At 40.4% G+C, this 25,584-nt stretch overlaps 1 protein-coding gene across 2 annotated transcripts in view; it reads right to left on the bottom strand.

Annotated features, from left to right (window-relative positions):
* The window catches only part of IFT56 (intraflagellar transport 56), a 47,954-nt gene extending 24,032 nt beyond the window's left edge, over positions 1 to 23,922 (bottom strand). For both annotated transcript variants that reach the window (XM_081101758.1, XM_081101759.1), the window contains exons 1-9: positions 23,830 to 23,922; positions 23,159 to 23,296; positions 19,671 to 19,763; positions 17,577 to 17,691; positions 15,615 to 15,664; positions 14,208 to 14,353; positions 12,407 to 12,578; positions 2,745 to 2,819; positions 178 to 280 (exon numbers count right to left, since the gene is read on the bottom strand). In XM_081101758.1, the coding sequence (XP_080957884.1) occupies positions 178 to 280; positions 2,745 to 2,819; positions 12,407 to 12,578; positions 14,208 to 14,353; positions 15,615 to 15,664; positions 17,577 to 17,691; positions 19,671 to 19,763; positions 23,159 to 23,296; positions 23,830 to 23,832 (895 nt within the window). In that variant the 5' untranslated portion in view covers positions 23,833 to 23,922. The remainder of the gene's footprint in view (positions 1 to 177; positions 281 to 2,744; positions 2,820 to 12,406; positions 12,579 to 14,207; positions 14,354 to 15,614; positions 15,665 to 17,576; positions 17,692 to 19,670; positions 19,764 to 23,158; positions 23,297 to 23,829) is intronic.
* Between the last annotated feature and the right edge of the window lie 1,662 nt (positions 23,923 to 25,584).

Below are 25,584 nucleotides of genomic sequence, written 5' to 3'. Positions count from 1 at the left end.
TAGAAGCTAAAGAGTAAAGGCACAACAAATAACCAAAAATATTGCTCTGTCCTATGAACTTATTGCAAATAAATTTTGGAAGTATTATGGATTTTAAAAGCTAAGCAAATAGATCAATTAGAGATTAAATGTTCTAAAGTATGTTTATAAGTATGTTTAAAGACAAAATTTTCTTACCTTGACGAAGGTAGTAAATCACTAAGTTTAGCCTTGCTTCAGGAATGACATCAACCAGGGGAGGCAAAACCTGCAAAGCCCCTTCACCTCCTCGGAAGACAACCTAGAGGTGGAGAAGCTGAGTTATTACGGCAATGAGTACAAATATATTTATTGGTGGAAATGTTTCAGGAACTGAGACTTGTAAGTGGATACATGATGCCAACTCAAATAGCCCTGGGAATGAGTTAATATCTTGAGAACTTTTATCATTCATTGAATGTATTATTGCCTATTACCTGTGCTTCCAACCATTCGCCTTTCCCCTCCCCTCTGATTTTGATCCTTGTATTTAAATATTTCCTTTTTTACCCCATCTAAAATCTATCTTCACTATCAGTCTTATACCCTTATCCTCCTTTATTTTTATTCATAGCATTTATCACTTCATTTTATGTATTTTGTATCTGTTTATCTGTTACACCCTCCAGCATATAAGCTCCACATGACAAGGAGCTTTGCATTTACTGTGTACTCCCGGCCCCTAGCACTGTATCTAGTATAGTTGGTGTTCATTATTATTTGAAAGGATGCATTTATTTATTTATTTATTTATTTATTGATTGATTTTTAGAGCGAAAGGAAGAGAGAGAGAGAAACATCAATGTGATAGCGACACATCAACCGCTGCCTCCTGCACACCTCTTACTGGGGAATGAACCTGCAACCTGGGCATGTGCTCTGACCGGGAATTGAACTGGCAACCTTTCGGTACACAAGATGATGCCCAACCAACTAAGCCACACTATGAGGGCAGAATGAATATATTTTTGAAGCTCTCTATACACATGACCTTGACCTCACTTAAAAAAAAAAAAAGCATTATCTAGCTCTAGCTGTTTAGCTCAGTTGGTTGGGTGTTGTCCAGTTCACCAAAAGGTTGCCAGTTTGATTCCTGGTCAGGGCATATGCCCAGGTTGCTGGCTCAATCCCTAGTAGGGCGTATGCAGGAAGCAGCTAATGGATGTTTGGATCTTACCTTGATGTTTCTCTCCTTCTCCCTTCCTCTCAGTCTAAAAATCAATAAAAACAATTTTTAAAGCTGTCCTGGCTGGTATTTCTCAGTGGTTAGAGCATCGACCCATACACCAAAGGGTTCAATTCCCAGTCAAGAGCACGTATCTGGATTGCAGGTTCCATCCCCAGTCCTAGTAGGGATGCATGCGGGAGGCAATTAATTGATGTGTCTCTCTCTCATCACTGTTTTTCTCTCTTTCTTCCTTCCTCCCTCCTTTCTTCCCTCCCTCCCTCCCACTGTCTAAAAATCAATGGAGCCCAGCCAGTGTGGCTTAGTGGTTGAGAGTCGACCTATGAACCAGGAAGTCATGGTTCAATTCCTGGCCAGAGCACACGCCCAGGTTGTGGACTCAATCCCCTGTGTTGGGCATGCAGGAGGCAGCCAATCAATGATTCTCTCTCATCATTGATCTTTCTGCCTCCTTCTCCCTCTCCCTTCCTCTCTGAAATCAATAAAAATATATTGTAAATAAATAAATAAAAATCAATGGAAAAAAATATCCTCAGGTGAGGATTAATAAAAAAGAAAAAAACCATTATCTAAATTATACTAATTATAAAAAACAGTGACCTGCTGGCCTGGTCGCCCCTAACTACCCCCACTGCTGGCCTGGTTACCCCCAACTTCCCCCCCCACCGGCCTAGTTGCCCCTCACTGTCCCCCCTGCCAGCCTAACCGCCCCCAACTTCCCCCCCTTCTGGCCTGGTCGCCCCCAACTACACCCCCCGCTGGCCTAGTTGTTCCTAACTGCACCCCCCCCCCCCCCCCCGCCGGCCTGGTCGCCTCTTACTTCCCCCTTCGCCAGCCTGGCCGCCCCCAACTGCCCCCCTCTGCCAGCCTGGTCACCTCAACTGCCCCCCTCTGCCAGCCTGGTCACCCCAACTGCCCCCCCTGCTGGCCTGTTTGCTCCTCATGGCCCCCCTGCTGGCCTGGTCACCCTATGCAGCCTGCTGTTCAGTCGTTTGGTCGTCCTTCACTAACCCCCCTGTTGGTCTGGTTGCCCCACGCAGCCTGCTTGTTCAGTCATTGGTCATCCCTCACTAACCCCACTGTGGGCCTGGTCATAGGCAGCCATCTTGTGAGGGTGTAAGGATTAATTTGCATATTTCCTTTTTTCCCCCTGTTTATTATATAGGATTGTGTTATTTTCCATATGACCAACTGTGAACCTACTTATGCCCCACCCTCTATATGGGGAAAAGTAGGTTTACAGTTGCAAGTACACGAAATAGTTTATTCTTGTATCATTATTTATTATGTATTATTTACTTGTATTATAATTACAAACCTACTTTTGGCCACACTATATATTACTGCCCTCCCACTAAGGATTTCCATGATAAAAGGACTTGATATTTTATAAACACATTTTCTCTCCTCGACAGCAAGGAGTTCCCTTGGAGTAGAGGACTACTTGCTGAGCTATCTCCCTTTGTTCATCTTTCTAATGGCTGAGATGTAGGGAATAGGATAGGACTCAAGTCACTCAAGACGGGGAACTATTCTTCACCAGATTGTGCCTGATGAGTTCCTTCGCAAATTCAAAGGAAGAAGAAGCATTGTCCATCAAGCTTTTGAGTTCTGCCTGAAATTGAAAAAGGAAAGACTTATGAAAACAACACATATGTAGTTCTAACACCACATATTTGCACAATGCTTTATAGCTTCAAAGAATTTAACATGCTATTTCATTTGTTCCCCAGGACTCTAAGAAATAACATAATTATGATTATCCTCATTTTACCGTTGAGAACATTGAGGCCTATAAAAGTTTAGTGACTTGAACCTTATATTAACCAGCAAGTTTGAAATTGGTGAACCCAAGTCTGAAGACTCCTTGAGTTAGTCTTTTCTCAGGGCCAAAGGTAATAAAGGAGTTAAAGTTTCTTTTTTAAAAATATGTTTTTGTTATTGATTTTAGACAGAAAGGAAGGGAGAGGGAGAGAGAGATAGAAACACCGATGAGAGAGAAACATCAGCATTGATCGTCTGCCCCTGCCCACCCCACCCCCTACTAGGGATGAGCTGGCAACCCAGGCATGTGCTCTGACCAGAAATCGAACCAGCGACCTCCTGGTGTATGGTTTGACACTCAACCACTGAGCAACACCGGCTGGGCAAGGAGTTAAACTTTTAGCAACTGAGGCTGACCCTTCAATCTGACCATTCCACCTATATCCTGAATTCTCAGGGTAACTCCTTCCTGCTGAATTGCTGTTTGTTTACATAACTCAATTAAAATGCCTCTTCCCACCGTGGCAGGATAGCTCAGTTAGTTAGAGAGTCATCGTTGTACAAGATTTCAGATTGGATCCCTGGTTAGGGCACATACCAATGAATGCATACATAAGCGAAATAACAAATTGACATTTCTCTCTCTCCCTCAAATCAATCGACCAATCAAATAAAATACCTCTTACTTCTACTTTATTATTTATTAGACCTCTTCTGCATTCTCTTACCCCCTTAACACCCCTTAGAATAAATGGTCAGTCATTTCCAGTGTCTTTACTAAGACACTAGACTCACCCCTTCCACAGCTTTCTGCTATCTCTACCTTGCCAATCTATGATTTGGGGTAATTCTCTCTTCCTCCTTTTTCTACTTTCATCAGTGGGTAGCTAAGGTTTTGTGGATAAAATGATTAAATTCTTGATTATGCACACTAACCACGATAAGCTGTTCTACGTGACCTCAGACAGGAGTGCATGTCTACTCAGCAATCCTTTTATTAATCTCTTCTCTTGATCACAGCAGTGATTCAAAAGTGTTGGGTAATATTAGACTAGCTAATCTCAAGCTTTGAAATCTCAAGATCCCTTTTATAATCTTAAGTATTATTAAGGATCCCAAACAGCTGTTGTTTATGTGGGTTATAGCCATCATTATTTATTGAATTAAAACAAAAAATGTAAGTATTCAATTAATCAAAAAATATAAATCTACTATACATTAACATAAATAACTTTTTAAAATTTAAAACAACTATATTTTCCAAGACAAAAATTTTGTGAGAAGAATGGGACCTGGCCCTGAACGGGTCTGCCTAGGGCCAGCTGGTAGTGTGTGAGTTCTTGATTTCATGCAGGAAAGATTTCACAACAGGAGTCCAGATGAGTATGAGGGTGTGTTTATTAAAGCTAGGGACAGTGAAGCAAGAAAGGGCTTAGCATAGAAAGCAACAGGAGAACTCTGGCTCACTGGGACGTCAGAGAAAAGAGGGCCTTGGAGACAGGTTTGAGGGTTAGTCTGAGAGGAGCGGCTGCTGCCCATGGCTCCCCTGGTTGTGAGTCTCTTGGGGACCCTCAGAGTTTAGGAGGTGCATGCCTGTAGAGGATGAAGGGAAAGAAATGGCGCAGGTTGGCTCCCTGGAGGGAGAGTAAGAGCTGAGTCCTTTGTCTTGAGGGTTTTTATCTCTCTCTTGCAGGCAGGTATCTTAGGGGAGGGTTTCAGCAGAATATTCATCAGTTTTCCATGTGTGCTCTTTCAAGGTCATGGTCTCCACTGATTGGTCAGTGCCAGGGGGTCATTAGTCCCTGAGCTGGTCCCATCTGTTTTTGCTGCTTTTCTGGGCCTGGAGCTGAATGAAATACAACTGAGGCCTGAGTGTTATCTCTAGGGAGGTGAACTCCTGTATCTGGCTGTTAATTGCTCAACCAGTTTGTTCAGCTATCTGTTCAGTTTCCCTATTCCACTTGTCCTGGCTTACTGGCCTGTCTCACTGTTTAACATTCTTGCAAATCTCTCTAATGTCTGGCTTAATAGAGGACAGCTAGATTGGCATATCTGTAACTGCATTTGAACTATTTTGAAATCACACTATCTCTGGAAAACTTGATTGAACACTTGAGAGAATGTAAGTGGAAAGAGATCTTTTAGTATTCTGAAGATAGTTTAAATCTCCGGCAGGGCTAGCCAGAACTAAGGGTGAGGCAAGTAGGTGCCTACGACACAGATTTAAAGCAGCACCACTCACATCTGTGCAGTATGCAATTGCTGACTTTTCAATTTTGCACCTAAGCAGGTTGCTCGCCTCACACAATCCAGGCCCCGGAACATCCCTAACACAGGATCATTGCCCAGCTAGGATTGCATAGGCCAGCGGTTCTCAACCTGTGGGTCGCGAACCCTTTGGGGGTCGAACAACCCTTTCACAAGGGTCGCCTAAGACCATCGGAAAACACATATATAATTACATATTGTTTTGTGATTAATCACTATGCTTTAATTATGTTAAATTTGTAACAATGAAATTGGGGGTCACCACAACATGAGGAACTGTATTAACCCTTTGCGGTCCAATTTTATTTTTGGAATTCAAATAGTCTGGTCCAAATTAATTGATGGGATTGAATGTTGAACCGGTTTGCGGTGTCGACCTCAGCCTCGACGTTGGACCTGCTCCTCGCGCCTGGTCTGTCGAGTCAGCCTCCACGTTGGACCGAAAAGGGTTAAAGGGTCGCGGTATTAGGAAGGTTGAGAACCACTGGCATAGGCAGTTCAGGCAATCATGGTCATATCTGTTTCTTTGTTCAGCCCTGAAATCCCTGGAACCTCCTACACTAAGTTTTACAGATTCCATGAACTATAGTCCCAGATCACAATTTGAGAGCCGCTGGGCTAGATTATTCAAATCAATGCTCTCATTGAAAACAACTGAATAAAAATAGACATACTCTTAAACATTTTCTTAAGAATATCAAAGAAAGGAAGAAGTTGCCAGACCAAAACTGAAGGGGAAAACAGAACCTAGAGAAGGTAGCAAGCATGAAAACCATTATTTCCCTGAAGGCTTTATTGATTCTATAAAATTTTAAAAAATATTTATTTATTCTTAATCCTCCCCCACGGACATGCTGAGAGAGAGAAACATCGATCGGCTGCTTTCCACAAGTTCCACGGCTGGGGACTAAACCCGCTACTCAGGCATGTGCCCTGACTGGGAACTGAACAAGCAACCCTTCGGTGCACAGGACCACATTCAAACAACTGAGCGCTCTGGCTGGGCTAAAATTAAAACTTTTAGTTGTTGATAGTCTTGCCAGGCAACAAGAACAAAAACCAAAGCTCAGGACCTGCACAGGGAGGCTGGCAGGACACCCTTCCCCACAATCAGCCAGGACTCCACAGAGCTCCACTGGCAAGGGCAGGATGAACAGAACTGGCACATCCCTCACACAGGATCATCGCCCAGCTAGGACTGCATAGGCAGTGCAGGCAATCTCATGCCTTGAGCTTGGTTCAAGGTGGTCCCAAACTGACAGTTCTCCGGGGTGTCTGACGTAGAAAATGCATGTCACTTAGGGAGAAAAGTACCTTCGTTGTAGGCCTTAAATTATTACTATACAAAGACACTACACTCCTCGAGGGAGAACCAGGAGAAACGAGAAAAAAACAGAATTAGAGCCACAAAAATTTCATAAATTCAAATTGTTAAACTCAGATCACAAAACAAGTATGCTGACTATGTTCAAGATAATAAAAGACAAGCCTAAAAGCATAATACTGGAAATGATAAAAAGTGAAGATTTTTTAAGAAATAAAGAACTTCTAGAAATATAAAATATTTTATACAAAATTAATAACTGGATGGCTAAGTGTCATATAAATGAGCCAAAAATGACCACTGTATATTGGCCCCCAGCTTGTTTATATTTTCACAGCAGGCTGAGACCCATTAGCAGCTCAAAAGCTTTCTAAAAAACATTTTTAAAAAATCAGCTTAAATTTTACTCATCCAGTTAGTTTTAAATGTGGCCCAAATAAGCAGATTTTTAATCCTTGATATCCTGCCTGGTTTTCATACCTCACAAACTTCCAGACATCTGCTAGCCATAGATAAGGTAAATCCTAGAGTCATAAAGAGCCTAACCCGCCAGCTGGCATGGTTCAATTGGCTGAGCGTGTCCTACGGACCCAGTCACAGTTTGATTCTTGGTCAGAGCACATGGCCAGGCTTCGGGCTCCATCCCCAGTAGGGGGCATGCAGGAGGCAGTCAACTGATGTTTCTCTTTCATCAGTGTTTCTATTGCTCTCTCCCTCTTTCTTCCACTCTCTGAAATAAATGAAAATATATTTTTTAAAAAGAACCTAAGCTGCTGTTGCCTATCAGACCTCAAGCAGTCTCTGACCCCAACACTCCCTCCCTGCTGCTGAGAGACATCCTCTAGATAAGCTCCTATCCAAATCCCCTCCTCCCTGGAGTTACTGTACCCTCCTCCTCCCATTCTGGATGGTGGTCTCTGTGCCATAGCCTCCAGACAGTCACATGCTCTAAGAGACCCGCCCCCCCAAAACTTTTCAAAGAGTCACCCAAATAAAGTTTGTGGGTGCTATTGTCACCTCATGGTCATATCTGTTTCTTTGATCAGCCCCGAAATCCCTAGAGCCCCCTACACTAGGTTTTGCAATAGGTTAGGCATGTCATAAGAAAGAATTAATGAATGGGAAAACAGGTGTGAAGAAATTCTGCAGAGTATAGCACAGAGAGACAAAAGGAGGAAAAATAACAAAAAGAGGGTAGGATTAGATAATACTGTAAAAGGGTCTAACATATGTGCCTGAGTGAAATATGAGCAACAATGGGTAGAAGAAAAATCTGAAAAAAAAAATTTAAAAAATTTTTGAGAATTTTCTCTGATTAGACTCATTAATCCACCAATTCAGTAAGTCCCATGAGGACAAATTTTTTTTTAAGTTCACATCTAGTTAAATAATAGTAAAACTGAAGGAAATAAAAACAATGAAAAGTTTTTAAAATTAAATTTTTATTAAAGAAATGGATTACTTTCAAATAAAGTCAGAATGATAGCTAACTTCTTAACATAAAAATGGAACTAGATCATGGAAAGATATCTTCAATAGGCCAATAGGTACTCTATACCTAATGAAAATATCTTATAATATATAAAAGCAAAATAAAGACATCTTAAGACCAACAAAAACAGAATTTGCCACCAGACTCTCACTAAAGGAAATCTGAAGGAAAACTTTATTTTTAATTTTTAAAAAATTATTTATTAATTTTAGAGAGAGAATAAGGGAGAGAGAAAATAAATACTTCAATTAGTATCTCTGTGTAGTAACACAGAGAGGGACAGAAACATTGATTTGTTCTTTCACTTATTTATGCATTAATTGGTTGATTCTCGTATGTGCCCTGACTGAGGATCGAGCCTGAAACTTTGGCGTATCAGGATCATGCTCTAACCAGCTGAGCTACCTGGCCAGGGCCCGAAGGATAAATTTTACTTCAATTAATAAGAATCCCAGATTAAAGGTTTCAGTTACAAGTAAAAATTAAAAGGGAGACATAGGTGATACTATTAACAATAAAAATATATATTAAAAAATAAAATAGGTACCCCCCCCAAAAAAAAGAATAAAAAGGAAAAACTATGATATTTAAATGTTGGTAACACTAAATAAATGAATAGATTTAACAGCAATAATTTTTTAAAAATATGATACTAAAAAAAAAAAAAAATGATACTAAAGCCCTGGCCGGTGTGGCTCAGTTGGTTGAGTGTCATCTTATGCACCAAAGGGTTGCCTGTTCGATTCCCAGTCAGGCATATGCCCAGGTTGTGATTTCTGTCGGTCCCATGTCAGGATGTGTACAGGAGACAATCAATCAATGTTGTTGTTTTTTCCTCTCTCCCTCTCCTTTCCTCTCTCTAAAAAAATAAATAAATAAATAATCAATAAAAATATATTTTTAAAATATGATACTAAAGAACAAGACAAAAAGGCATATGATTTAGGAAGGTGGTAAATGAAGTGAAAATATTGTCAAATCTTTGTATTGCTTAGGAGGAGAATTAAAATTAACATTAACCTTGGTTAAATGAAGGATGTCTGTAGTAATTTTTATGGTAAGCACTAACATAAAAACAGAGTGTATAACTTCTGAAACTAGCAAAGGAAAAACAGAAGATAAAAATAGCCAATCAAAAACAATCCAAAAAATGACTCAAAAAGGAGAGAAAAAGAAATAGGTGAGACAAAAGAAATTATAGACTAATCAAACTGATAAGTATTGACGTAAAAATCTTAAATGGAATATTAGCTAACTGAATCCTGTGAAATGTTATTGTAAAGCTGTAGTAATTAAGGCAGTATGGTGCTGAGAGCAGGAGTAGACAAATGGATCAATAGACTAGAGGGCCAAATGGACATGGGTTCGAGACCTAAATATGATACTTGTAAAATCTTAAGTTATTAAAAGTACATTAAGAATTAAGCCAGTCGCCAAAACCGGTTTGGCTCAGTACCTAGAGCATCAGCCTGTGGACTGAAGGGTCCCAGGTTCGATTCCGGTCAAGGGCATGTACCTCGGTTGCGGGCACATCCCCAGTAGGAGATGTGCAGAAGGCAGCTGATCGATGTTTATCTCTCATCGATGTTTCTAACTCTCTATCTCTCTCCCTTCCTCTCTGTAAAAAATCAATAAAATATATTTAAAAAAAAAAAAAAGAATTAAGCCAGTCATTACAAATTATTTCATGATTACTAGAGAAGAGCTATTAGGGCTGCTGAAGGAGGAATACATGAGGCCAAAGTGATAGGGAATTATAAATTTACTAGAGGCCTAGTGCACAAATTCGTGCACTGGTGGGGTCCCTCAGCTTGGCCTGTGCCCTCTTGCAATCCAGGACCCCTTGGGGGATGTCAGATAGTTGGTTTTGGCCTGATTCCCGCAGGCCCGATCCAGACAGGAGGGAGCCCAATCCCCATAGGCCCAATCTGGACAGGAGGGAGCCCAATCCTGTGCGTTGAGCATCTGTCCCCTGGTGGTCAGTGCGTGTCATAGCAACCAGTTGACTGGTCATTTGATTGCTTAGGCCAGTGATGGCGAACCTTTTGAGCTCGGCATGTCAGCATTTTGAAAAACCCTAACTTAACTCTGGTGCCGTGTCACATATAGAAATGTTTTGACATTTGCAACCATAGTAAAACAAAGATTTGCATTTTTGATATTTATTTTATATATTTAAATGCCATTTAACAAAGAAAAATCAACCAAAAAAATGAGTTCACATGTCACCTCTGACACGCGTATCATAGGTTCGTCATCACTGGCTTAAGCTTTTATACATATAGATATGTAAGCTGCACTGACAATTTCAAATGAAAAAGCATGCCTTTTGGAGATGGGAAGTGCAGTTTGGCAACCTGACTTGGCTAGCACTAGACCTACAGAATACTGGTTAACCATGCTACTCACACCAGACTATAGATAGAACATGTGCAAATAAAACTGGCAATGTCCCCAAGATTGATTCAAGGTAGAAAGGCAAAAATATATTTCTTTTCTTTGTTCTTACCAAGGATGAAAATTCTGAAGAGATCAAATTGCAAACCCAGTTTACTATTAAACTGCTGATGCTGGAAACTAGCCAATTAGATAGACTCAAGGGACTCTTTAGTTGAAATGAGCATACCCAAGAATGTATTTTATGGAATATATAAATGGACTGTTCGATTGCATACTGAGCAATTTAATTGACAGGCATTTCTTTTGCCACAACCAACCACCTTTATTGACATAAGCCACAGAAAGTGAATCTGGGCTTATGCTAAAGACATGTGCTCTACACCCCTCCTCCTTCCCTGCCAACTACTACACACTGTTTCCCTGAGGAGTTGAATATCCTGTCAGCATGAAGTAAGTTCCTTGCTATTACATTTTCACAAATTTTACCTTAATATAGTCAATTTGCTGGTTTCAGTTTCTTTCTTTCCTCCTCTTACTCTGGGTGGCATACCAGTAAAAACTTTTTTGGATAAGGGTAGGATTTTAAAATTTTGACACATGCATAAATTTTACTTTTAAATTTTGGTGGCTTCTGACATAAAGTAATGCCCAAGAAATAATTTCCAAACATGGTCGCCTCATAGAGTTAATTTAAAAATATGTGTACAAGACCTGGCCAGTGTGGCTCAGTTGGTTGGTCACCATCTTGTAAACCAGGAGTTTGCTGGTTCAATTACCACCAGGAGGTTTTGGGCTCAATACCTGGTAGGGGGCATGCAGGAGGCAGCCAATTGATGTTGCTATCTCTCTCTCCCTCTCCCTTTCTCTCTCTCTAATAAATTATTCTTTTAAAAAAATTTGTACAAGGTTGGGCAAAATAGGTTTATAGTTGTTTATATAGAAAAATAATAAAATAATTAATAAATAATAACACAAAGTAAACTCTTGTGTTCTGCATACTCACAACTGTAATCCTACTCCCGCCTCCGTAAATAACCAAATCTGTACATAGCTATAGTATAGAACATGCTATCTACATATATTTATAGCTATATACACGTGTATATATGCATGCATGTGTGTGTGTGAAATATTAAATAAAAGGGGGGTCATAATGTATGGCCTCCTGTGTACTCTCAGTAGTTTCCTATAAAAAGAGAGCTCTAACAGAATTTACCACAGGGTTGTCAGGGAAACGAAATAAAGGATATAAAGTGCTCTGCACAGAACTTATAAGGTAGCTAAGTTCTAAATATTTATAAAACGTCTACCACTATTGATTCTTATAATAACCTTGAAGGAGACACTGAAGTGTACCAACCAAAGGAAGACAGCCAGGAATGAGAAAGGTGTATGCAAAGCTATGGCAGTCAGAGAGTATGGCGTATGGAGCAAACTCACTGGTTGGGCTGGAGAGGACAAGACGAGAGGCAGGGAAAGAACTGAAATAAGTGATGAGGACTAGAGCAGTGGCAAAGGAGAAAGCAGACAAAAGGGATATCTAGAACACAGAACTGGTAGGAACTGGTAAATGATTAGATGGGGAATGAAAGAGAAGAGAGTGATGGATATCCTAGGATCGGATGTGATTTATATATTGCTGACACTGAACCAAAGAGCCTCAAAAATATTTTGGAGGAAGAAGTGAAAATATCTGATTTTAACATATTTGAGTTAATGTAGGGCATCTAGGAAAAGATCATCTACAATATATTAGGTATACACAGAGAATTTAGAAGTCAAGATTCTCTTTAGAATATCTGGTAAATATAAATATTGAAGTAATTAGGTTCATATAGAATCATACTGGCAATAATAAAGGGGTATTGATCAAGATAATAGTTTCATGAATAACCCGGGAAGCATAGGGTAATTTGAACTGGAATTAAGTTAAAAAATGAATTTCCGTCACTACCTCAGCTGCTTTGCCATTGTAAAGACGAAAATGATTACAGGCCTTAAGATTGAGTGCGATGGTGCTATCAGGAATTTGCTGAAGGTAAACAGCCAGAACTTCTTGAGACACATCATAGTAATCCAACTTGTAGTAACACAGAGCCACATAAACATTAAGGGCAAGGTATTCCCTATTAGATAAAAGAATTGAAGGTTAACAGAAATGCTGTCAAACTACAAAGACTTTTTTAACGGCCAAGAAGAGCAGCAAGGCAAAGAGGATGTGAATTTGCCTTTTGAAGAAAGAAGGCAAGGTGTAATCAGTGTAGGATTTTTCTTTTGGTATTGTAATTTTGGATGTTTTGATAAGTAGAAAAAAGGATGACAATTAGAGAAGCAAGTGAAAAGTTTAACTCCTACCTGTTCATGTTAAAAAAAAAACTAACATACAACATAATTGAGTATAAATGCAAATAAGCACACACCATACAGAAGATGGACAGTCAAGGCAAGTAGACCTGATGACTTAAAATGGGAACGAATGGGAGACTGTGAAAGTAAAGTAAAAGAAGGGAGAAGAGAGGTGGATGAGATATTTTGGGGATGTGGGAGAGAGGCAAAGTGGTCAGGGATAAAGTTGCAATGTTAATTTTTCCAATTTCATCACCAAGTTACCTAAAAGGTACTGCAACTTTGAAATTGATACACCTAGACCAGTGGTCGGCAAACACATTAGTCAACAAAGCCAAATATCAACAGTACAAAGATTGAAATTTCTTTTGAGAGCCAAATTTTTTAAACTTAAACTATATAGGTTGGTACACTGTTATTAACTTAATTAGGGTACTCCTAAGCTGGCCTTTGCTAAAAACATCCTCAATCTGATTGACGTACGTCTGCTGAGGTCGACCCCTTCCAACTCTCCCATCTACACTCGTCTTGTATACTTGTTTCGTCTATCTCCTTTCGTTCATCTTCTCTATATGTCCACCCCCCACTTCTTCTAAAGCCACTTCTTCAAAATAGACTCTCCCAGGCCGAAAACTGACTTCTGTGCATGGGCCACGAAGTTTCAATTGCACTGTACGTGCGTGCCTGCACATGGTATTTTGTGGAAGAGCCACACTCAAGGGGCCAAAGAGTCGCATGTGGCTCGCGAGCCGTGGTTTGCCAACCACTGACCTAGACCATACAATTTCAATAGGGGGAATATCACTCATAAATGGAGCAATAATTGGTTCTTAGAAAGAGGTGGGAAATTATGCTAATTTTATATACAAAGCATAGCTATACGTACAGTACATAAACAAATAGACAGTATATATGTGGTATTAAAATTTCATGGGAGGGCAATTAGGGGGAAAAAGGGTCTAAAAAGGCTCCTTCGAAGGGTGATAATGAAATAAAGGTGGAGAAACCTTGATCTAGACCAGTGATGGCGAACCTATGACATGCATGTCAGAGGTGATGAGCGAACTCATTTTTTTGGTTGATTTTTCTTTGTTAAATGGAATTTAAATATATAAAATAAATATGAAAAACATAATTCTTTGTTTTACTATGGTTGCAAATATAAAAAAATTTCTATATGTGATATGGCACCAGAGTTAAGTTAGGGTTTTTTAAAATGCTCACACACCGAGCTCAAAAGGTTCGCCATCACTGAACTAGACAATAAAGAGTTCTTATGCTCACCAGATTAGCTAACAGATTTGAACACATGGTGATACTAGATCTAAAGGACACTATGTCTTTGGCCAAACTAGTTACAGAAGAAACTAACAAAATGAGATTTTGAGTAGGTGTAAAAGAACACAGACCTGTTATCTAGCAGAATTCGCTTATAAATATCAATAGCTTCTTGGTAGTGAGATCGCATATAGTGAATTGAGGCCAAACTGAGCTGATCTTCCGTGATGTCCTGAAGATTCTGATGGAAGTTCATCAACTTCTTCTCATCATTAAACTAAAATGTAAGAGAGAAAAAGACATGTAAAGTTTCACATTAGCCCTGGCTGGGTAGCTCAATTGGTTAGAGCATTGTCCTGATATACTAAGGTTGCACATTCCACCCCCAGTCAGGGTACCTACAATAAACAATCAATGAATGCATAAATAAGTGGAACAACACATCAGTATCACTCACTCTCTCTCTCTCTCCCTTCCTCTCTCTAAATTTAATGTTAAATAAAATTCATATTAGAGTATAGTCAGAGATATCAACACCTACTTTATAGAGACTTTAACTCCTCCTCCTCCAGCTATTTTGTCTCTATGTTCTCTCTATTTCCCTTCAGTTCTTGTCTTCTCCTTTGTCTATCCTTCAGAGAAAGAATGAAAATAGCTTCTGGAGGCATAGTCTTGACAATGGAAAGCCTTTAAGTTAGAGATCATATAACTTACTTGATCCCTCTTCCCTCTTTCTCTTACCTTCTTTTTCTTTTCTATTTTTTTCTTGATATTTTCTCCCTTTCCTTATTTTCTTTGTCTCTTTATCTTTAAAAAAAAATGTTTTTAATTGATATTAGAGAGAGAGGAAGGGAGAGAGAGAGAGGGAGAGAAATATTGATGTGAGAGCAAGACATTGATTGGCTGCCTACTGGGGATCGAGCCCACAAACCGGGTATGTGCCCTGACCTAGAATGGAACCAGTGACCTCTTGATGCATGGGTCAATGCTCTACCACTAAGCCACATCAGCCAGGCTTCTTTTAAAAAAAAAATTTTTATTTTAGAGTGAGAGAGGAAGGGAGACACAGGAGAGAGAAACATTGATTTTGCTGCTCCACTTACTTATGCATTCATTGGTTGTTTCTTGTATGTGCCCTTGTATGGCGGGGAATCAATCCTACAACCTTGATGTATTGGAACAACACTCTAACCAACTGAACTACCTAGGCAGGACCTCTTTACCCTTTTGTATATGCTGTCTACAAGAGAGACATTTAAAATATAAGGATACAAAGAAGTAGAAAGTAAAAGGATGTAAAGAATCATAACAAGCCAACAGTAATCAAAAAAGATCTGGTGTAGCTATATAAATATGACAAAGTAGACTTTATATGAAAAAGAGTTTTTACAGATAAAGACAGGCATTTTATTATGATCTGTGTTTCAATCCACTAGACATAACAAGAATTTCTAGTTAATTATTTCTTACCGTTGTTGGTAACAAGAAAAAAAAAACAAGAATTTTTTTTTTTTTTTAAATGTGTGAAATCGGAATACCTTGTGAGCCAAATGAAAGAGGAGGCGGTTTTGAAGTCGGCTTTTTGGAGCTAAAAAAGAAAAATCCAAGCTGCTTATTAAAGAACTTAATTGCCTATGGCACTTAGTCCCATGCAGGAATGACATGAGACTCAGATAAGACTTCCCAAATCCTTGCTTATCTGCTCCTGGCATATCTCTGCTACATAACAATACATAGTATTTTAGTCTAGTTTCCACCTGTGTGACAGTATCAAGAACCAGAAGAAAAATGTCCTAAGGCTCTGCTTTCCCCATCACTTGTTCTGCCTGAGTCTACTGTGGCGGACCACAGCCCACCGCTGTGCTGTTCGCTGAACCAAACACTGGAAATAAACAGTTATGGTCATTTCAATACATGTAGGAATCCATTCTCATTCAGCTGTGCTCCCCAGTATGCTTGGTCAATTCCTTCTGAAATCTCTTTTCTACAGTTATACCACCATATTTTATTAAGTGCCAGACCAGCCTCTCCTCCGTAGATCTTCTAGCACGATAATCTGCTACAAACAGGCAGCCAAGCAAAAAGGTTAACGCCTTTCAAGTTCAAAATCCTCTTTGCACTTTTGGAGAATTTTACTAATTCTGTACACTCAATCTTATATCTTTTTACAGCAAAAAGTCATACTTCAATGTATAAAAAAATAAAAATAGTTCTAGCCAGGTAGCTCAGTTGGTTAGAGTGTTGACCCAATATACCAAGGTTGCGGTTTCCATCCCTTGTCAGGGCACATAGAAGAATCAAGCAATGAATACATAAATAAGTGGAACAACAAATTTATATTTCTCTCTCTCTCTCTCTTTCTCTTCCTAAAATCAATAAATAAAACTTTAGAAACAATGAAAAGATATATAGCTACCTTGACCACCTTCTGTGTGTCTTAACACTGTTCTAGGTACAGATAAAGCAAGTAACTTAAAGGCCCTTATAAATAATTGAGGAAAACTACATTAGTACATATGACACAATTTGGGTACAAATCAAGAAAGGCTTTAAGTTCCATATTTTCCATGAATTTGAGCTGGAATTCTAAATATGTATGTCAGTTAATTCACTAAGAATTCTACCCTGGAATACATTCTTCCCTAACAAATTTATTTTTTGTTGGTTTAAATATGTTTTAATGTTTGTTTGTTTTAGAGAGAGAGGAAGGGAGAGGGAGGGAGAGAGAGAGAGAAATAACAATGCACACACTGACTGGGGATGGGGGATCGAATCCACAACCTGGGTATGTGCCCTGACCAGAATCAAACCTGCAACCTTTCGCTGCATGGGACAATGCTCAACCAACTGAGCGACACTGGCCTGGGCACAGATTTCTTAAAATACATTACCTTGCCCACTTTCTCCACACTTTTTTGAATCTAATTTGATTCATACTCGAATTCTTAATCTTTCCTCCCATATTTCCCTTTGCCCTACTCTTGTTTGCAAATTTGAGTCTACTTCTCCAAAATTACTGTCTTGACAAGTAAAGCAAACGTAATGATGTACAGATTCTTCATGCTGAAAGGACTTGGCTTCTCACTCAGAAGCAGAAACAGCAGCTATAAAATCCACATCCGTAAGAGCTGAACCAGTGTCCCCCACTCCCACCAAAAGCATGAACATGCTCTCAAGCCGGAGCCTAAGAAAGATACCTTGCCGTTTTTCTTCCCTCATTCTTCTGCCAGAAGCTGTACCTTCTAAGAAAGGGTGGTGGGGAGCAGCACACACAACCTTGGTGTGTTGGGTTGACGTTCTAACCAACTGAGCTTCCCGGCCAGAGCACAAACATAAATTTGCTCAAATCAAATATTCTTTGAAGAGTAAAGCTATTTTTTAGCTTTCTTATATCACTTGAACTTTCATCAACAGAAAAAGAAATTAAATAAATTTTTAAATCTGCAAAATGACTCTTACAATTAGTGATGAATACCAGACATTAAAGGGGCCCACTTTACCTTTGAATCCAGCAGCTTCAGCTTGCTTATACATTCCAAGAAAAAAGTAGGTACAGGCTAGATTCACCCAGACTTCAGGGTTGCAATTTTCCTCTTTTGTCACATTTTCATATTCCTGAAATATATATTAAGCAGTGATGTTATTTCAGCAATAACGCAATAGATGGGCCATCCTTCTCTGATGGAATAGGATTTTTTAAAAATATATTTTATTGATTTTTTACAGAGAGTAAGGGAAAGGGATAGAGAGTTAGAAACATCGATGAGAGAGAAACATCGATCAGCTGCCTCCTGCACACCTCCTACTGGGGATGTGCCCGCAACCAAGGTACATGCCCTTGACCAGAATCGAACCCGGGACCCTTCAGTCCGCAGGCCGATGTTCTGCCCACTGAGCCAAACCAGTCAGGGTGGAATAGGATTTCTTACTGAGATTGGAAAACTTCGTACTTAGGGAATCTGAATGCTCAACTATTCCCTACCTGTAAGGTTAAAAACACTGCAGCCCTACCCAGTTTGGCTCCATGTTACAGGCTTGATCTCCCCCAGGTCGGGGCGTGTGTGGGAGGCAACCAATTGATGTGTTTCTCTCATATCGATGTTTCTCTCTCTCTGTCTCTCCCCTTCCCTACCTTCCACTCTCTCTAAAAATCAATGAAAAAATATCCTCGGATGAAGATTAACAAAAGACAAACAAACAAGCGAAATAGTGCAGCTAAAGCTCAATCCCACCCATGTAGGACTGTGGTCCATAGACTCTTACACTTGTTTTTTCCTCTTTTTAACAATGATATGAGCTATAAACTGCATAAATGAAAAGTTATGAAAATATTTTATTTTTACTAACTTAAAAAGACATACAAAAGATACTTTATAAAAATGCATAGGTTCAGTTAACTTAAAATCTGATAGCATTACTACACTACAAATTTCACTTCATTCTAATTGTTCTCTGGCTTTATTTGGCTTTACATTTTTTAAAAGCCTTTTTTTCCCCCCTGCCCACAATCTCTTTCTGAGATTCACTTTGTCAACTACACTTTCCATATACTCTTACTATTTATCAGTCTATACTAGATGCCTTTGTTTTTTCTTATTACATTTGGGTTACTCTCCTTTCTCCTACATCTTTCACAAACACTACCAACTTCTATACCAGTGATGGCGAACCTATGACACGTGTGTAAGCAGAGGTGACACGTGAACTCATTTTTTTGGTTGATTTTTCTTTGTTAAATGGCATTTAAATATATAAAATAAATATCAAAAATATAAATCTTTGTTTTACTATGGTTGCAAATATCAAAAAATTTCTATATGTGACACGGCACCAGAGTTAAGTTAGGGTTTTTCAAAATGCTGACACGCCGAGCTCAAAAGGTTCGCCATCACTGCTCTATACTGTCCTTTTCACATCTTCTCTTTTCCTTCACCAATTTTGTTGCTTTTGTTCATCTCACCACATTACCTGATCTTGGATACTTTCATTTTAGTTATGCAGGTTCTTTAAATACCCTTAGATTACATTTTAGGAGTCAGAATATGTAGGAAATGTTTAAACAATTTCATTTATGAATTAAAAATTGCTTGATATAAGGCATTTATAATTTTATCTAGATCCATAATCTTATAGATTGTTCATTACAATGACCAAGAAAAACAACTTCAAAACTAAAGATAATGTAATTTTTCATATCTCTAAAAAAGAACCAAACAAATAAAAATGAACTTCTTTTGAGAAAAGACTCATAAAAACTTTTCTATCAAAATGGTTTATTTTTCCTTTCCTGAAGACTTACTTAAGAAATAATTATGTTAATATGTTGTACAACCTCATTCATTTATATCTAAAAGCAAAAGTAAACAAGAGATATACACAAACTTGAACATATAAAGAAGAATTCTGAAGCAACGCATCAAAAAAGAGCCAATGGCTGCCTACATTAACAAAGAAGTAGAATTGGAAACAGTTTTTTTTCTTTTTACTTTGTACCCTTCTATATTGTTTGAATTTTATCATAAGCATGTATTATTATATACAAAGCTTAATAACATTTTCAAAGCCCTTCTGTTATAAATTTTCTTTTTACTAACCTCCAAAGCTCTCTTGTAGTCACCCAGGTGAAAAGCACAGTATCCAATCCACAAATTAGTATCCTCTTCTTGTTCCCCAACATGACGTTTGAACTTCAGGTTAAAATTTCATGGAAAAAAAAAATCACAGAAAAACTTTTTAAAGTATCCCCTGTTTTGTTTTTGTTTTTTTAAAAAAAATGCTACATTAAATTACTGACACATAATAAAAAATCATAAGTAATAGAAACAAATGAATATCCAATTTAATTAAACTGATACCTATATAACTCAGCACAATTACCTTCTAATTATTACAGAAATTGATATTTTAAAACACTTCATGTTTATTTTTCTGTATTTGCTGACACCTCACTCCAGAAAGTATTTAAGCATTATCCTCATAACAATTCTGGGTGATATATAAAAACATAAGAATTATGTGAAACATTCAATCCAAAATAATTGAAAGTAGTGAGATGAAGCAATAAGCTCCAGGCCATACAGCCAGTAGGGGTGGGGGCAGGGACTTAAAGTCATGTTTGACTCCAAATCCCATGTTCTCACCCTCCATGCTCTACCACATTCAGCTTCATGGTTCAAACCTGTCCCATTAAAATACACATATATTTACTCATAGGTTATAACAGTTGACTGAGGACAAGTCACTAAAGCACTCTCTGACCCTGGAACAGGCTTACCAGGACCTATGGGAGCTAAGGATGTTCAGAAGATTGGCATCATATATCCACTAGGAACAAATATTTATGAATTCTTCAGTCAACAAAAGAAAAGCCCTATGTTGGAGGAAAGGACTGATCCCTAAGGAAGGAGTCTGAAACCTTGGTAAGGTGAGAGGGTTTTTATTCTTGTGTTTGTTTTTTTAAAATATATTTTATTGATTTTTACAGAGAGGAAGGGAGAGAGATAGTTAGAAACATCGATGAGAGAGAAACATTGATCAGCTGCCTCCTGCACACTACCCACTGGGGATGTGCCCACAATCAAGGTACATGCCCTTGACTGGAATCGAACCTGGGACCCTTGAGTCCATAGCCCGACGCTCTATCCGCTGAGCCAACCCGGTTAGGGCAGATGAGAGGTTTTCACTGCACAGGTTGATAAATCAAAAACATGGGTGAGGTCCTGGCCAGGAATTACACCAAGGTTTCAGGTTTGATACCTATTCAGGGCACATATAAGAATCAACCAATGGCCGTGGCCAGTGTATCTAGGTGGTTAGAGCACCAGTCTACACACTGGAGGGTTTTGGGTTTCGCCAAGGACAGGTGGGTTGCAGGTTCCATCTCCACCTCCCATTGGTTGGGGTGCATGTGGGAGGCAACCAATCGATGTGTCTCTCTCACATCGATGTTCTCTCTCTCTCTCTCTCTCTCTCTCTCTCTCTCTCTCTCTCTCTCTCTCCCCATCCCCCTTCCCTTCCAGTCTCTCTAAAAATCAATGAAAAAAAATATCTTCACTCCTTGGATGAGGATTAAAAAAAAAGAATAATCAACTAATGAATGCATAAATAGGCGGAACAACAAATCAATGTCTCTCTCTCTCTTTCTCTCTCTTTCAAAATAAAAAGAAATTTTAAAAAATAAGGGTGAAAAATTAAATACTGAAACACATATTTACATGTCATTGCTACAAAATATTGTATGCCTTTAATTATTATAAGATGAAGGCATTCTCTGATACTTTCTTGTCTGGGATAAGAAGTTACTCCTGTAGTTAACTCCATCACATTAGAAATTCTCCTCTCACAAATGCTGTGAATTTAAGTTCAGTGCCTTAGATCTGAAGAAATTCTTAGTTTTATTTGAGGTCTCCCTGAATTTATCCCAGGAATTAAGGAGAGTTCATGAGACTTCCTCATCCCTACCCATGTAAGTTCCCATTCCTATACATCATGGCACTCTACATAAAGGCAGTGTGGGATTACACATAAGGAAAATGTGGTCATTGCCTTAAAAAAAGAGAGAGAAAAAAATAACAGAGTCTGACAAAAATTAGACATATACACACCACTCAGTCCACTAATTTACAGAGCTAGAAGGTCCTTCTAAGCCAACTCCCCACTTTAAAGACGAGAAGACTGATTGAAAAAAGTCAAACAGCTCTAGCCAGGTAGCTCAGTTGGTTAGAGCACTGACCAATACACCAAGGTGCCGATTCAGCCCCTGGTCAGGGCACATACATACAAGAAGCAACCAATGAATGCATAAATAATGGAACAACATATCAACATTTCTCCCTCTATAAAATCAAAAAATTTTTTAAAAAGTTAAACAATGTGCTCCATACCAGATCACTAGGAAAAAAATGTAGGACTACCCATGGAAGACTGAGAAAGATACATAAAGCTAATTAAAACAATTAAGCCTATAATCGTGCTTTGGAGAAATGACTGTGGTACGACAATCACGCTTGCTGTCAAGCATCACCGGAACATTCTTTGGTGCGCCCCTTCATTCTCCTTCACTCCCCTATAGCATGTGCTTTCCACAAAGCAGTTTCTCACAGTGCACTGTCCTGGGGCCACCTACGTCAGAAGCACGCAGGCTACGTGCCTAAAATACAGGCTCCTTAGCACCACTGGGCACTGATTCTGTAAAGAATCAGAATCCCTGTCCTGGCCGGGTGGCTCAATTGTTTGGAGCTTTGCCCTGTGCACCACTTAGGTTGCAGTTTCCGTCCCTAGTTGAGGTGCATGTGGGAGGCAACCTCGCATCTGACGTTTCTCTTTCTCTCCCTCCTCTCTCTCAAATCAATCAGTCAATCAATCAATCAATCCATCTGTAAGGCAGAAGCCCAGGAATATAAAGCACCGTAGGTGGTTCGGAGAGATATTAAATTTAAGAACTACTGCCACAGAGATTGAAATATTTTCTGAAGATTTAGTATTTAAGACAATAAGCATGAAGCACAGTAGATTAAATTTAATCAAAATTTTATAACCTAGAACCGGTATAAATCATAAATTGGTCAGGGGTTGGGATAAACAATGTATGAACTGACTATTAAATGACCCTCCATATTTTTAGGCTGGATTCACCACTAGTGGGGCTAGATATAATTAAAAGTGTCCCTCAATAAATATGTCTGTCTTTTTAAAAAATATATTTTTATTGATTTCAGAGAGGAAGGGAGAGGGAGAGAGAGGTAGAAACATCAATGATGAGAATCATTGACTGGCTGCCTCCTGCACGCCCCTACTTGGGGGTCCTCGGGGAACCCCATCATGTGCCCTGACTGGGAATCAAACCATGACCTCCTGGTTCATAGGTAGAGGTTCAACCACTGAGCCACACCAGCCGGGCCTATAGTTCATCTTTAATCAGATTTGTAGCTAACTGGGAAACTGGAATCTTTGCCTGACTAGACGTACAGGAAGCCCCCGATCGCACCCACCTGTACCAGCGCATAGCAATCAGCATGCACCCACGCATTCACCCCTGTTCCTGGCATTCACCTCCTACGAAACAACCTTCTTTGGACATTACCTCCAACAGGGTGATAGCTCCGGTGAAATCTCTCTGCGACAGTAGCTCCTCCAGCTTTGGCATCTTCCTGCCCTTCTTCTTCCTTTTGTCCGTGTGCGGGAGGTCCCCACCTACAGCAGGTTTGGCCCGTGAAAGCATCTGTGAGAGAAACGACAGGCAGCTGTACGATCCAGTTATGATGGCCGGTTTTCCACAGAGACAGCTCCAGGATCTGCAAGTCGAACCCTTCACAACGAACCCCAGAGAAGCCTATTAAACTCTTCTTGGTAACACGTGTTATTACTCCAAGGGCCATGGCCCCGCACTGTGCTGAACCAAATAGCTACTCCCAACTCCTGGATCTTCTCCAGTTAGGGTGCGGCAAGAGCTGCTTTCCGGGGGCCTCTGTCCGCTCGGCCTTCCTTCCCTGGGCCTGCTCTCCAGGCCACGCGCAGCTCCGGTGCCGGGAAAGAAAGGATCGGGAGGGAAGCCCGCACCGAGTATTCACAGTTGCATCCCTGTCCCCCATGGGCACGCGGGGAAGGCAGGAGAGACCACCCTCGGTTGACACGTCTGAACTTTACCGACAGGGGCGCTGGGAACCTCGACGCTCCAGCCCCAGGGTTTACTCAGAGTTCTGCCCCCCCCCCCGGCCCCCCCCCCCCCCCCCCCCGCCGTCCAGCGCCACTAACCATGTTGGCGTCGGTCCTGTGAGTCCCCTGGACAGGCAGACGGCGAAGGCCAAGCCTCCGCGCTTCTCCGCATCCACAGCTCGCTCGGTCTCCACGGCAACCGCGTGGGGCGGGGGGGCGGGGGGGGATGGTCCGTTCCAAGAAGCGCTCCGAGGAGAACCGGTGCTTTGGCTTCTTGGTTCCCGCGCCTCCGCCGCCGCGGGACTGGCAGTTCCTGTCGGGACGAGGTCCTGGGATTGTTTTACTTCCTTTTTATTGAGTTTTTGGGGTGACACCAACAAAGTTATACAGGCTTCAGGTGCACAATCATCTGTACACTGTATTGTGTCCACCACCCCAAGCCAAGTCCCCTTCCATCACCATGTGTTCCCCCCTAAACCCTCCACCTCGCTCCACACCCCGCAATTACAACACTGTTGTCCGTATCCACGAGGTTTTTCTTTTCCTCTTTTTTCTGTTTTCACTCAATCTCTCCACTCCCCGCAGCCCCTCAACTCCTCGCCGCCAGCTGTCAGCCTGCTCTCTATGCGTGTACCTCTATTTTGCTTGTTAGTTCATGTTGTTCTTCAGAGAGCGACGTTTTCTGTGCTGCGAGCGAGAGTTTGATTCTATCTCTATGAGTTTAGGAAAAAGCAAATTAGAATGGTATTGTTTTTCAAATACAAGTTTCCTGGGAAAGTAATTTTCAAGGACCACTTCCAATGATTATTGTCCGCGTCGGGCTCCATGGCAACCCCCGTCGCTGCCTGGCACGTGATCTCGATCTCGGGCGGGTGCCTGAAGGTTAGAAAAAAAGTTTCTGCTGAACCGAGGAAGCTGACGTGTGGAGGTGGGAGTTCATCATGATACAGTTTCTTATTTCCATAGATACACCCTCACACAATCGGTACTGTAATCAAAATGTGTTTGGACGATTTCTCTTACTCCTGAGCCCAGTTAACACGGCTGCCAGCGTGGTCTAAAACCAACTAGAGCAATGTTAGAGCTGGAAGGGACCTTTAATGGACAGCTAGCTCCGCGCTCAGAATTCACAGACCAAGGAACTAACATCTGGAGAAGCGAAGCAATCCTCCCAAATGGATAGGTAGCATAGCTGAACTGAGCTCCCCTTCTCCTCCCCGTCTGCTCCCTCTATGATCGGATTGGAACCTGGGACCCTTCAGTCCACAGGATGACGCTCTATCCACTGAGCCAAACCAGTCAGGGCTCTTCAGAAGGAAGATAAAACAACCTCAAAAAGAATGATGTATATAACGGATTAATTTCCAGAGCATTCACAGATGCCACTTATGTTGCAAGTCTTTCTTCCTGAATTGTTTTCAATTTTCAATTGAGGGGTTATTTTAAAGCAAATAGATGAACCTGGTGAAAGGGAGAAAGAGAGTGAGGAGGGAGTGTGGGAAAGAGAGGCTTTGTAATGACTTCCATGTGAGGACAGCCTGGGACCCCTTTCTCCAACCTCATCTCCTTCCGTCCTTTCTTTCACTTTATGGTTGGAACACATCATCATTCCCCAACTTGTACACTATTTAAAGCCTCTGGGGTCTTACTTGGACTGCTCTGTGTCCATGTAGAGTTCTTTTTCCTTCCTTTTGGTACAGATTCAAAACCCTCTGCCTTTCTCCTTTCCTTCTTCTAGGGAAAAAGAAGAGAGGAGAAGAGCCCTGACTGGTTTGGCTCAGTGGATAGAGTGTCAGCCTGCGGACTGAAGGGTTCCAGGTTTGATTCTGGTCAAGGGTATGTACTCTAGGAGAG

The sequence above is a fragment of the Myotis nattereri genome, assembly GCF_964212035.1.
Source record: "Myotis nattereri genome assembly, chromosome: 11".
In the NCBI taxonomy this organism is placed as follows: Eukaryota; Metazoa; Chordata; class Mammalia; order Chiroptera; family Vespertilionidae; genus Myotis; species Myotis nattereri.
This window is presented reverse-complemented; position numbering and strand designations above follow the sequence as displayed.